This window comes from Apodemus sylvaticus, chromosome 10, assembly GCF_947179515.1.
Source record: "Apodemus sylvaticus chromosome 10, mApoSyl1.1, whole genome shotgun sequence".
In the NCBI taxonomy this organism is placed as follows: Eukaryota; Metazoa; Chordata; class Mammalia; order Rodentia; family Muridae; genus Apodemus; species Apodemus sylvaticus.
Window position 1 is genome coordinate 83,455,611 of NC_067481.1, and position 12,447 is coordinate 83,468,057.

The window sequence follows — 12,447 nt, forward strand, 5'->3', positions numbered from 1 at the left end:
TCCTGCCTTTGCCTTGCAAGTTTTGATCTATTGGAGTTTCTTTCTCCTCCCAGATTATCTGCCTATCCATCCATCTATCCATCCATCCATCCATCCATCCATCCATCCATCCATCCATCCATCCATCTATTCACTTACCATCTGTTTGTCTGTCTCTTCTATCTATCTATCTATCTATCTATCTATCTATCTATCTATCTATCTATCTATCTATCTATCCATCCATCCATCCATCCATCCATCCATCCACCCATCCACCCACCCACCCACCCACGCACCCAACCACCCATGCACTCACCCACACACCCATCCATCCATCCATCCATCCATCCATCCATCCATCCATCCATCTGTCCATTGATCTATCTATCTATCTATCTATCTATCTATCTATCTATATCTATATCTGAGCCAGGGAAAATAGAACTAGTTCATATATACTTGGGTGGCAGGCAGGTTATCTTTGGCTCTAATGTTTATACAGTGAGGAATTTGGCCAAATGTCAATGTCAGTTTTAAATAGAAGCTTCTACAGTAAGGAAAGATTAAAATGAAATATCCAAAAAAGAAGAGTGCAACAGGGTAGCAGCCCAGTGGGTTCTGTGCTGTGGATTTAATTTTATTTCTCTTTTATTTTTAAATTAAATGTAGTTATTTCATTTCTCTCTTCCCTTTTCTCCCTCCAAATCCTCCAAAATAAACCTCATTGTTCTATTTCAAATTCATGGCTTCTTTTTTATCAATGGTGGCCACATAAATATATGTGTGTATATGCGTGCGCGTGCTCACGTGCGCACACACACACACACACACACATGCACATATTAGTACATACAATTTCTCAGCCTGTATAATGTTAATTGTATGTATGCTTTCACAGGAGGGATATATGAGAGTTTATGGAGGGAGGAAAGGAAATCTGATAATATAATTGTGCTATAATCTTAAAAAATAGAAGAAATAATTAAAAAAGAAAAACTTTCAAAGTTAAAGATCTCAGAATATATATATATATATATATAATATATATATATATTATATATATATATGAACTATCTCTGCTGCCTTTGTTCATAATATACTTTCTGAGCCTGCATTGTATCTGGATGTATGTGAACATGCTTAAAGAAACCGTTGGTAGTATGTGCTAGATTCTCTAGCAGAAGCAGGTCACTGAATTGCTCAGAGGGAGCTGAGGAAGTCATGTGTCATGTAGAAAGAGTGCACAGAACAGAATTTTAGAAAGAAGGAAATGTGCAGAAAAAGAACTGGAAAATATCCAGAAGGTTCTAGGTTAACACTTAATAGAAAAATAGCATATTCTGAAAATCTTAAGTATCTAGGAATCAATTCAGAATTTACACACGAATTACAATTTTCAAAGATGGTCACTAAAACACTATGGCTTACATCTTAAACCTTAAAGAACAAATTGAACTTCTCCAGATTATGGTTATAGCCAGTGGCATAAGCTAAATACCAGGTGTAATTAATTGAGGATTAGATACTGTCGGAAAAATGTTAGAAATTTGAAGCAATAACAACAGAAATGTTTCAAAATGAACAACAGAAATAAGCATTAGAGAAGTTAAGAAAGCAACATCAAACAAAACAGAAGTGGGTAGCCAAATACAACTGATGGCACAACGCTCATTGCGGAAGCCTCCCCGAAGGCAGCAGACATAGGCAGGAGGGGAAAAAATAGGTGAAAATAACCAATTAATTCATGTATTCAGAGAAGCATTAAGATTCAATCTCATCAAATTATAATCAGAGGAAAGAAAACAGAGACAGCATCGAATTACATCAGCTAGAATCAACATGTAAAGCTATGAAACTAAATGGATTGCATGTTCTAAACCTATATAGCCTATTATATACCAATCATGCCTCAAGATGAAGGCTTGAAAATATAAATGTGGTCACTTACATTATTTTCTCACAGAGGTGGCTTACAGCAGGCCTGCAAGTAAGTGCCCAGTGAATACTAACTTAATTCATATGTAAATTTTGAAATTTGTTGGAGTGAGCACATGCTGGACTCTTCTGTTTCATTTAGTGTTTTCTGTCCAGAACTTAGAACACTCACCTGCAGAGGATACATGTTGTTTTTCTCTCTGATCCAAAGATCTTTACAGTTCTCCCTACATGCCATTTCCAGGCTTTGCAGAGAGCCAAGTCAAGATAACACATTGCTTTAAACACATGCAGAGAGAGTGGGAGAGGGAGAGGAAGAGGGAGGGAGGGAGGGAGGGAGAGAGAGAGGACTTAATAAAGAAAAATGAAAGAAAGAGAAAGAAAGAAAGAAAGAAAGAAAGAAAGAAAGAAAGAAAGAAAGAAAGAAAGAAAGAAAGAAAGAAAGAAAGAAAGAAGAGGAAGGAAGGAAGGAAGGAAGGAAGGAAGGAAGGAAGGAAGGAAGGAAGGAAGAAAAATGGATGGATGGAAGGGCTTCTTATCACATTGTAGACTTCAGTTAATACTCAGTTTTTAATCATGTATAGAAATATTTTGTTCTTGTAAGCCTTAGGCTTGCTGGTGGCTTTATAGGTATTTTGTACTAGCAATGGCCTGGGATTTTCATTTTTGTTTTGATATTTGGTTGCTGTTGCTAATATGACTGCTATATTTTTACCGATATCAAAATATCAATGTTTATATTCACAAGAAAATATTGATGAAGAAAAAAATTTTTTTGCTGTGCTATTTATGACAAAGAAATGATCTTCAAATTAAACCTCTTAAGTACATAGGAAAAGAGCACATTGCTATATAATTATGTAAAACTGTCTAATATGAAAAGAGAGTAGTGTCCCATGGCATGTGGGCTTTGAATACCTACTTGTAGCTTCTCAAAGTGTGATAAGTACTTTGTGAAACTAACTGCATACATTCTATAATTATCGTTAATTACAGATGGGCAAAAATAGGTCTAGCCTGAAACAGGATACAGGGGTAATGATGCATAGTGTCACTTGTGCTAACACCATTGCCCTACAACTCTGTTCTTCTCCTTTACTTTTTCAGACAACTTTTTAAATGAATACATACACATCCTTTAAATCCAGCATCTAGCCATGAGTACATATTTTTTTCATCTTCTGACTATGTGGTTACCCAGGACAGCGTCATCATGATAATCCAGCTTCTTAGAATTTTATTAAATATAACACCTATGGCGAATGAGATCAGATCTTATATTTTCTTACCCATATTATTAACTCTTATTGAGAATTTATCTCATCAAAGTCCTAATAGTCTCCTTTATTGAGTTAAATTTGACTAAATAAACATCCTTGGACCAAGCAATACAGGCAGGATGGCAGTTATATTTCTATATCTTCACATTAGCTTCGGAAGTGTTATAAATACTCAAATTCTCTTCACATTTAATGACTAAGGGAAAAATTCAGTAAAATCCTAAAAGAAAATTAGGGCATTTATTCCAAAGAAGTAATTGAGAGGTTGTTATTTTTATGGTTCTCATTTTTCTATAAAAATAAAGAACATTAAAATAAAATTCAAAGATAGGAAAAATGAAAAAAATGAAAATCTGAGCCAATTTAAAGACACCATTATTAAAATTTCCACTTCTCCATTATAAGTCCAGGGTTTAGCAGTAAAAACAACTCTGATCTCATGCATTTATTTAACCAGAGAAACAGCCAATAAGAAACAAGGGACTCTTGATACAAAGCATGATTACTCAAGATTTGCTTTGTTAAATTCAACAACTTAAATAAAATCTAATAAATGCAATTAATAAGGCTGGAAAACTACAGATGGTGGGATTGAGAGGGACTGAGGATGGGTTCCTACCAGAATCTAGAAATTTAGCAGATTTGGAGTAAGTCTTTATTCTTTTAAGAACTATGCAAGTGAATAAGGGTCAGTAGGTATCTTAACGTTCAATGAGATGGTATTTTAAAGTTTCGTTAGTGTTTTTGTGTAAGCATTTTTTTCACTTAGTTGTAAATAATTCCAGAACTAGATGATGTATTATGGCATAAAGAATACCATGAAGGAAGTTAAGAGCATCTATGATCATGAATTGATCCTGTGTCCTTTAACAAATCTTTAATTCCATAAGCTTCACTTGCTTCTTCTTTCTACAACTTATGTTTTCTTAGCAAAGTGATTGGTCAGAGAAAGATTAAAATTTTGATGTTAACATTGTCACAGACAGCACAAGAGGAAATTACAATGAGGCACAACTAATCTTAAGGTTTTATAGGATTTTCTAATTGAGGGCATTGTTAGTATTTGGGAGATCAACCACCACTGATGTATCTACGGACACAAACAATTGTGATATCAATGTATGCATGAGAGTAAATCGTGTCAAACTGTGGTCACACAGGCTCTGAATATGTTTCTGGTTTCATTTATTTCATGGTACCAGAAAAGAGGTAGGAAAGAACTTAGCCAGATAGTTTAAAACATGGTCTCTCTAAGAATTCTCCATAAAATGGAAATACCTGGGAAAAGCAATCATTACACATCTGTCCTCATGCTGTGCCTTCCCCACCAGATCAACCAGAAGGTAGGCAATGTCACGCAGTGGCAGCTGAACAGAGATGCAGCACTCCCTTTCCAAATAGTTATGTGATAGTTGTCTACTTGGCAGGAACCAAAGTGCCAAGTACATTTCAAATTCCACATATTTTTTCATGAGTTGGTACAGTGAGTGCTCAGGCAATGCTCAGATAAACAGACTTTGTAAAGGCCCTATGTGAAACTAGATAGGATGAGGAAGGGAAATCTGTGCTAAGAGAGAGAGGGGGAGGGAGGGATGGAGGGAGGGAGGGAAGGAGAGTGAGAGGGGGAGGGAGGGAGGGAGAGAGATCTGGTAGTGGAAATATGATATATTAATTTGGCTTCTGTCATAATTTACTCAGTGGTCAATTAACAAGAAGTGGGAAAGTCCACTTTTCCTTAAGTACCTATCCTGTTTTCTGCATGGCATTAGTTTGACTGAAGATCACAGTACCTGGCAATACACCAAGGCAAGCATCTCCTTTGATTAGCTGCTGCAAGCCTCTTCTTTGGCGGAGATAAATGTGAGAGAGTGTATTGATTTTATCTCAGGTTCTCATCTGCGCCATTCAACCCACATTCCACAACCACAGCTCTTTCATTCAAAGTGACAGTGAGCGGAGACACAACTGTCAGTCTCTCCCTTGAGAAGAGCTGACTAAGTGTGGTGACACTAAGTGTGGTGACACTGCTTGCTTGTCTGGGTTTGTTTTTACATAATCACATACCACAACTCTTCAGGGAACAATGCTAGAAGCCGTCCTGGCTTCCTTTCCTCCTCACATCAGGGGAGGGAAACAGGAGCAATTGCAAAATGATTCTTGCTCCAAGCTTAGTTCTCAGCAGCTACATAATTAACATCTCTACACCAAATTTCAATGGCTCCTTTGGATTCTCTCTTTCCACAGTCACACACTGTCTGCACTGACACAGGAACACTTGCCTTTCAAATTCTCCAGGACTGAAACTGAGACATGAAGGATTCTAGTTGTTTTATTTACACGTTGAAAGAATTAAACAACTTTGCGGTAGAATTCCACAAACTGGGTAGAATCCCAGTTTCCGGGCTCATAGATGCTGTGTTATGTCAATTGTATGGACAAGTACATCAAGTACAGAATAAGTGCTGTACAGTACTTTTAACAGAAGTTCACAGCCAGAATATTTTAAGTTCGGAAGCAGCATGTGAAATTCAATGGTACAGATATGGGACAAATTAACTCTATGGATGCAGTTAAAAGTCTAACTTTTTGCTCTATATTTCTAGGTTGGAGACAGTGTCTTGCCTTTTGGTTTTGAGCTCAAAATACATCGGCTTTAGTTTATTGAATGCTGGGGTTACTCAATGCACCCCTAAGTCTGGCTTTCTCAATTGTTCAGTTTTTCAATTTGTAGCTAAGGTATTTTTTCCCTTTAATTTTTGGTTTGTTTGTTTGGTTTCTTGTTGTTGTTTATATTTGATTGTTTTTCAGTATAGGGTTTCTTGGTGTAAGAGAGCCCTGGCTGTCCTAGACTTACTTGCTTATGTAGACCAGACTTTCCTCAAACTCACAGAGGTCTGCCTGCCTCTGCCTCCTAAGTGCTGGGATAAACAAAGTGTGTGCACTGTGATCAGCTTTTCTTAATATTTTTTTAGTGAAAATAGTCTAGGTAGAATACTTTCTTTTTCTAATTGGTATATATATTTTAATTTACCATACAATGATGTCAGTTTAAATAAATAATTTCCAAAAATGGAGGATGTGTGCTTCACTTATCATAGCCAAAGTGGCATAAGAAATTTTATGTCAACATACTGTTTTTCCTGCATGCACACATTAGCATGCACACACACACACACACACACACACACACACACACACACATACACACACACACACACACATACACACACACACACATACACACACACACAAACACACACCACATGTGTGTGTGAACAAAACCTCAGGCCTTGAACTTCCTTATTAGATACTCTTCCATAGCCCAGCCTCAGTTTCATTTCCTGTTGCAAAAGATGAATTCTATAAACTTGTTGAGATTGACAGTGAGACAAGTACATTGTCCCTATCAGAACAAGTGCTGTACAGTATTTAAAATACAAATTGTTCACAGGAGCTGATATATGCATGGAAATATGAAATATTCCCTTTATATGAGAATAAAGGGATTTTTGCTTTGGTCAAGAGCCAAGTCTTAGACAGCAGTGACTATATCTTTCATATTAGAAGAAAACATGACCCAGTAAAACACAATTGAGAGCACCTACTTTCCTTTCTCTGGTGTCTCATACCAAAACCTACAGATTTTCACATATGTCACACGATTAAACTCTTGCAACTAAATTCTATATGCTATTGAAAAATAAGTTGGTGAAAGGAGATACATTAACACTTATAGATCCTGTAGCATGCAACAATGTTAGAAAAGAGGGAGATTTTTCCTTTTCTGTGTGAAAGACTGAAGATAGGAAGACAGGAACCTCAGTTCTTCCATTATTGAAACACCGAATTTCAAATAGGCTGCTAACACATTCAATTGGGTATTAAATCTTCCTAGAGAGATAGCTCCCAATCAGCAAATGGTTGTCTCTGGGCCCATACAGAACTGCAGTAAAAGCTAGTATGGTTCTGACAAATTTAAAAGCTATTCTTCACCTCTTTCTTTACAAACCATGTACGTACTTATTCCACATCAAGGATTCATTGACTCTGAAGATAATTCAGGAAATTAAGCAGAGGAAAGGCAAGATAAGCTCTATTAAAATTTTAATGTATGAACCTTGCTTAAATTATATAATTCAAGTCTTATTTATGCAAGTGACATTACTCAGAAAAGCAACTCACTTTGGATAAAATGAAAAGTCCAGTTGTAGATGTAAAGTCTGTGGTGTAATCAGTGACTGTTAGCAGATCCATAGGGCTCCACTTTCTAACCTGTTAAAATCAAGGGTATATTCCTTTCTATGTCTCCCTTAACCTCTGATAGCATGAAATCTAAATCCTAAGAAAATCAAAAAAAACATAGCAGATTTTCTATACAATGAGGCCAGATAAGTTTTGTGTACGTGAGCAGAACATTATGCCCTTGTTCTTGATAATAAGGTAAAAGAGAATGTCACTTATACAAAAGCAAACCAACCAACAGATACTGACCAAAGGAATGGAGAGATGACCTCTGGTGATCCTCTACCTGAATCTTGCAAGGGTAGAAACTGGGTGTGGGGAAGAGGCCTACACTTCATTAGTCACAAGACTCTTCTCTTGAGAGGTTGCACTTCGAGCATATTCTGCTAAAAACGTATCCAAATCTCCTCTTGAAGAATATACATGCTAATAGCCCCTTTCAAAATCTACACTTTAGAAAATGACAGATACATGACGCACATGAGACAAACACTTCGACAGTATAGCTGATGTGTGAATTGAATACATAAACAACTTTGAGTCTTGAAAATCAAATGTAATGTGAAAATGTTAGTGGATACATATTTCTCTGTCTCCTCATTATTTTACTTACTTAGCTTTAAAAAAAATACTTAACTCAAATGCAGCAAAGACATTTTGATGGTCAGAAGAAGAAGATGATGTTGCTTAATAGGAGCAGAGGAGTAAAAGACGCCCTCTTGCTTAGCCCTTCAGCCTGTACAGTTGCTTCTGTATCACAAAGCCCCCTTAAACCACAAGAGGAGCATCTCATAACCAGGGTGAGGCACACGCCTCATCAGTTTACATCCACAGTGGAATCTTGTCTTGGACTAAAGGCACACATTTCAGCATGAGAGAGAATGCCCTAACCAGGTGCTGAGCAGGTTTTAGCTTGGATCACAAAAGAATGTGACTATGACTGTTGACTATGTGGCATATCCTGTGTCACAATATGGAAAAATTCAGACATTTATCCTAAGTGTAAATCCAAACAAGATGTAAGTCACAACTGGGTTTTAGAGATCAGAGTACCTTTAAGGTTGAATGTAATAATTAGGAGAAGAAGACGTGATAGAAAGATTTAGCTTCATCCATTAACACTGCTCCATGTCTGCACCATTCTAACACTCTATGGAAATCCATATCTGTCTTCTTTACCAAAGCTATAAGTGGTGAGGAGGACTATTATTCCTGTTTTCCATGTGAGAAGTCTCCAATATCAAACTTAAGAAAAATGTAAAAATCTGGTTTCTAATTCTTCTCTGCCAAGTGGTTTATTTATTTCTACATTTAAAACTAAATATTTTTTAGTACTTTCACTAGTAATTTGACATATTTCCCAAATGTGCCAACTTAAATATCAAAATGACACAAAGCTACTGAGAATATAATCAATATTTTGTAGTATTTTCACTAAATATATCATCTGACTGAATTTTTAATATTTTATAAAGAATAGATAAAGAGAGAAGTAGAGGGGAGAACATATTTATCCAGCTTTACATAGTGAGTTGGAATTAAATTATAGTTCTTCTAGTCATATATTTTCTTCACAAAATTGTTTCCTTAAACAAGTAGAGAAGTTAGGCTCTATGAAACTGCCTAAAATAAGTCATAATTTACACAGAACTTTGTGTGTGGAATGATTTTTCCTATTTATTTTAATGTAATTATACTATTTCTCCTTTCATTTTCCTCCCTCCAACCCTGCCCATATTCCTCTTTTGTTCTTTATCAAATCTATGGTCTCTCTTTTCAATAATCGTTATTACACATTTATGTACAACTCTATGTGCCTGTGTACATGCATACATGTGTGTATGTGTATATGTGTATGTGTGTGTGTGTGTGTGTGTGTGTGTGTGTATAACATATCTATATAAAACCTGCTCAGCCTATACGATGTTAGTTGTATGCATGTTTTTAGCGCAAACCATTTGGTATTGGAAGAAAAAAATTGTGTTGTTTTCCCTGGAGAAGGCTATTTCTTTAGCAGCAATCTTATTTATATCCCAATGACTAGTTAGAAAGCTTCTTGAGTGAAAGAATTCTACTGAGTTGAGGAGAATTTAAAATTGAGCTCGGAGAGCTAAAGGCCAAGTAAGGCCACGTTTTTAAGTCTATACTTTTGCAGAACATCCTGAAAAATAATTTGACGTTTTCGGCTTCAGTTTGTTATTTGACCTTTTGCAGGCAGTGCCTTTGGTTGCCTGAATTTGAACACTGATAGTTTTATTTCCCAGCTGCTTTAGAAGGCTTGATATGTTGCTAACATCAGGTCCCTGAAACTTGGTAAAATCTTTTCTTTATGAAAACATCAGGGCCCGAGTTATACCCCTCAGCACAACTTCAAATGCAAAGTCATAAGAAACTCATTGACAGAGAGATAGAGGTGGGGGGCAGAAAAATAAAGCATGCCTAGTAACATGCATATTTCTCAGAAGAAAAATAGTTTCTGGGCTCAGGGATATAATCATTAGGAACATTTCTCTCCTGTGACTGAGCTCAAGTACTTTCCTACTGATGATTCCATTACTTTAGAGAATTAGCTAAATTAAAGATTGGCTGCTTAATATTTCTCCTCCAAGGCTCCTCTTTGATCTTCACTAACCGAAAAAGGAGGCAGACTTTCAAGATAAATGTCCATGCTTTGAGAAGCTGTCTGATATCCAAGGTAGAAATGGATTCAGACCATTAGTGAAATCCCTTCATGGTAGTTTATTGCTTCACAGAGATGGCCTCTCTAATGGAGAACAAACACCAGATCATTGGGATCAATGTAGTATGGGAAGATCTAAATAGCTCTTGACTGATCAGATAAAAGATAAAAAAAGTGGGAGAAATCAAGCCCCAGTCTAATTACTTAAAATAATTTCCTGACCTCACCAAATATTCCTGGACTAAATTGGGACACAAACTCAGATCTTAATGCTGACTTCCTTGTTTTTAGAAAGTGATGGGCAATAAATAAACTTTCATGAAGGAGTTTTGATCCTAAGAGAGGGTGGATCAAGGGTCTGTGGGTGGCTGCAGATGTTTTCCAGGGAAGGCCTGTGAAGAGTTCCTTCCCCAGTACAATCTGTTATTCCTGTGCCAGCACGACTCCATTTAATATGCTCATGCCTTCATTGTGTTTCTGAATTAACAACTTTGACAAATTAATCATGTCTAATTCAACAGTGCATAGAGTCCTTCCTCTCTAAGTACTTGTTTAACTGTGAAGTTGATTAGGAGTTAATGATTGCATGCTTTCTCAGTTTGTCACCAATACCTATTTAAATTCTCTTTTCTTTATTAACACCCAGTTTTACTTACTAAGTGAGCTACAGTATTTATTAACTATTTAAAGTAATTCCCTTGCACTGTTAGAGTTAATAGCAGTCTAAAAATTTACTATTCTAAATTTCTCTTAAATAGGGCTTCTGTTAGAGGTAAATTAAGATTCATTTCTGCCACATACTATGGTAAAACAATGAGTAGCTATATATTAAAGATTATTTATATCTATGATTAGTGTGCCATTGAAAATCTGAGGTGAACAGACAAACATAATTTTACCAGCTCAGACTCTTCAGTTACATTAAGATAAGAATGTATTTAATGGTGTTCATGGATGCACTCAGATTGCTATAAACAAGAATAATAGGATATCTTGCTATTCTATTATTCCCCAGAATTACATGCAGTGTTTTAACAATATTAAAAATTTTGCCACTCATCAAGAAACTTACCTATTAATGTCACAAAAGTTATTTCCCCAAACACTTATACTCTGGAAGCTGTTCCTTATTTGGACATTGGTTTGAAAGATTACAAAATACTTTCATAACATGAGCAAATGAGATCTACATAATACTTTTAACAGCAGTCTGTGTCTCATTATTTTGCTCTGGGAATTTAGATGATTTAGTCAAGTCTAGTTACCTTGTTATCCTTCTTATCTCTTTCTACCATTGTTGCTTGTGGTTGGATTCTGGGACTAGATTTGCTATTGGGAGCTACTCTGTACTTATGTAAAACATGTCTTAATATCTAGTCGGATGTTTGCAGAGTTAGACTTAATTAACTGGGAAATCACCTCCTCTTCTGATAGATAACAGTGACAAACATATTCATTTGAAGTTACAGTTTCAGACATAAGAGCCAGAGTTATTTTATTTAAATAGATCCCTGGATGAATTCTTTGGCTGCAGTTCTGGAATTAGATGACAGCCTCAGAATAATGAATTGTGCTACAAAGGTCTACATTGGGTTAGGCATCTGTGAGGGGATTTCAGAAAATGAGAAAAAAAGCAATTGCACTGAGAGAAGCTTTGGTTAAAGAAATTCAGAGGACTGATGTTAGCAAGCCTCTCATGGCATGACCCCACAGAGAAACCACTGAGCTCTGAAGAGTTTGTGGACATTGACTTCATTTCATCTAAAACTTTTTTCTAAAGGGAAAACTCTGAAATCATTTACTCAGACTGTTTTCTTCATGTAGAATATGCATCATAGAAGGCTTCGTAGTAAATTAAGACAACTTTTGTCAGCAGTCAGAAGCTCTGGGGATACAAATCAGTTTCATAAGAGAACTATATTCAACTGTTGTTTAGCTTCTGATACTTTCTCTTCTCGCCATCTCTCTCTCTATAGCTGCTGGTGAAAAATAGAGGCCTTTTATTTTTTATTTCTTCAGCAAGCACTAGGGTTTAGGAAACAAGAGTCTTGGGTTTCCCAGTGCTTAGTTGTGTGTTGGTTTACTATGTTTTCTTCATGCATGGGCCTTAACAGGTTTACTCTTCCAGCATGGTGGAGCCACTTCCTGAAGTCCTTTCAAATGTCAATTTTCTTCTGCATGTCTAACAACATTTCTCTTATGGCTCAGAATGGTATTTAATGATGTTATAAAGGTTATTGTACTTCATAATACCTAGCATAAATGAACTTTTTCTTATTTGCTTGAAAGTGTGTCAAGCATATGTGTAGGAGCTCTTTCCATGTTCTC

General features: G+C 36.2%; 1 protein-coding gene across 7 annotated transcripts in view; it reads left to right on the plus strand.

The window, feature by feature from the left end:
* Nucleotides 1-12,447, plus strand: part of Gabrg2 (gamma-aminobutyric acid type A receptor subunit gamma2) — a 90,554-nt gene that overhangs the window by 59,917 nt on the left and 18,190 nt on the right. Inside the window, exons 7-8 of one of the 7 annotated variants that reach the window (XM_052195477.1) lie at nucleotides 2,096-2,104; nucleotides 5,638-5,656. The exons of the other annotated variants lie outside the window; for them this stretch is intronic. Of the exons in view, the coding sequence (XP_052051437.1) occupies nucleotides 2,096-2,104; nucleotides 5,638-5,656 (28 nt within the window). The remainder of the gene's footprint in view (nucleotides 1-2,095; nucleotides 2,105-5,637; nucleotides 5,657-12,447) is intronic. 7 annotated transcript variants of the gene reach the window in all.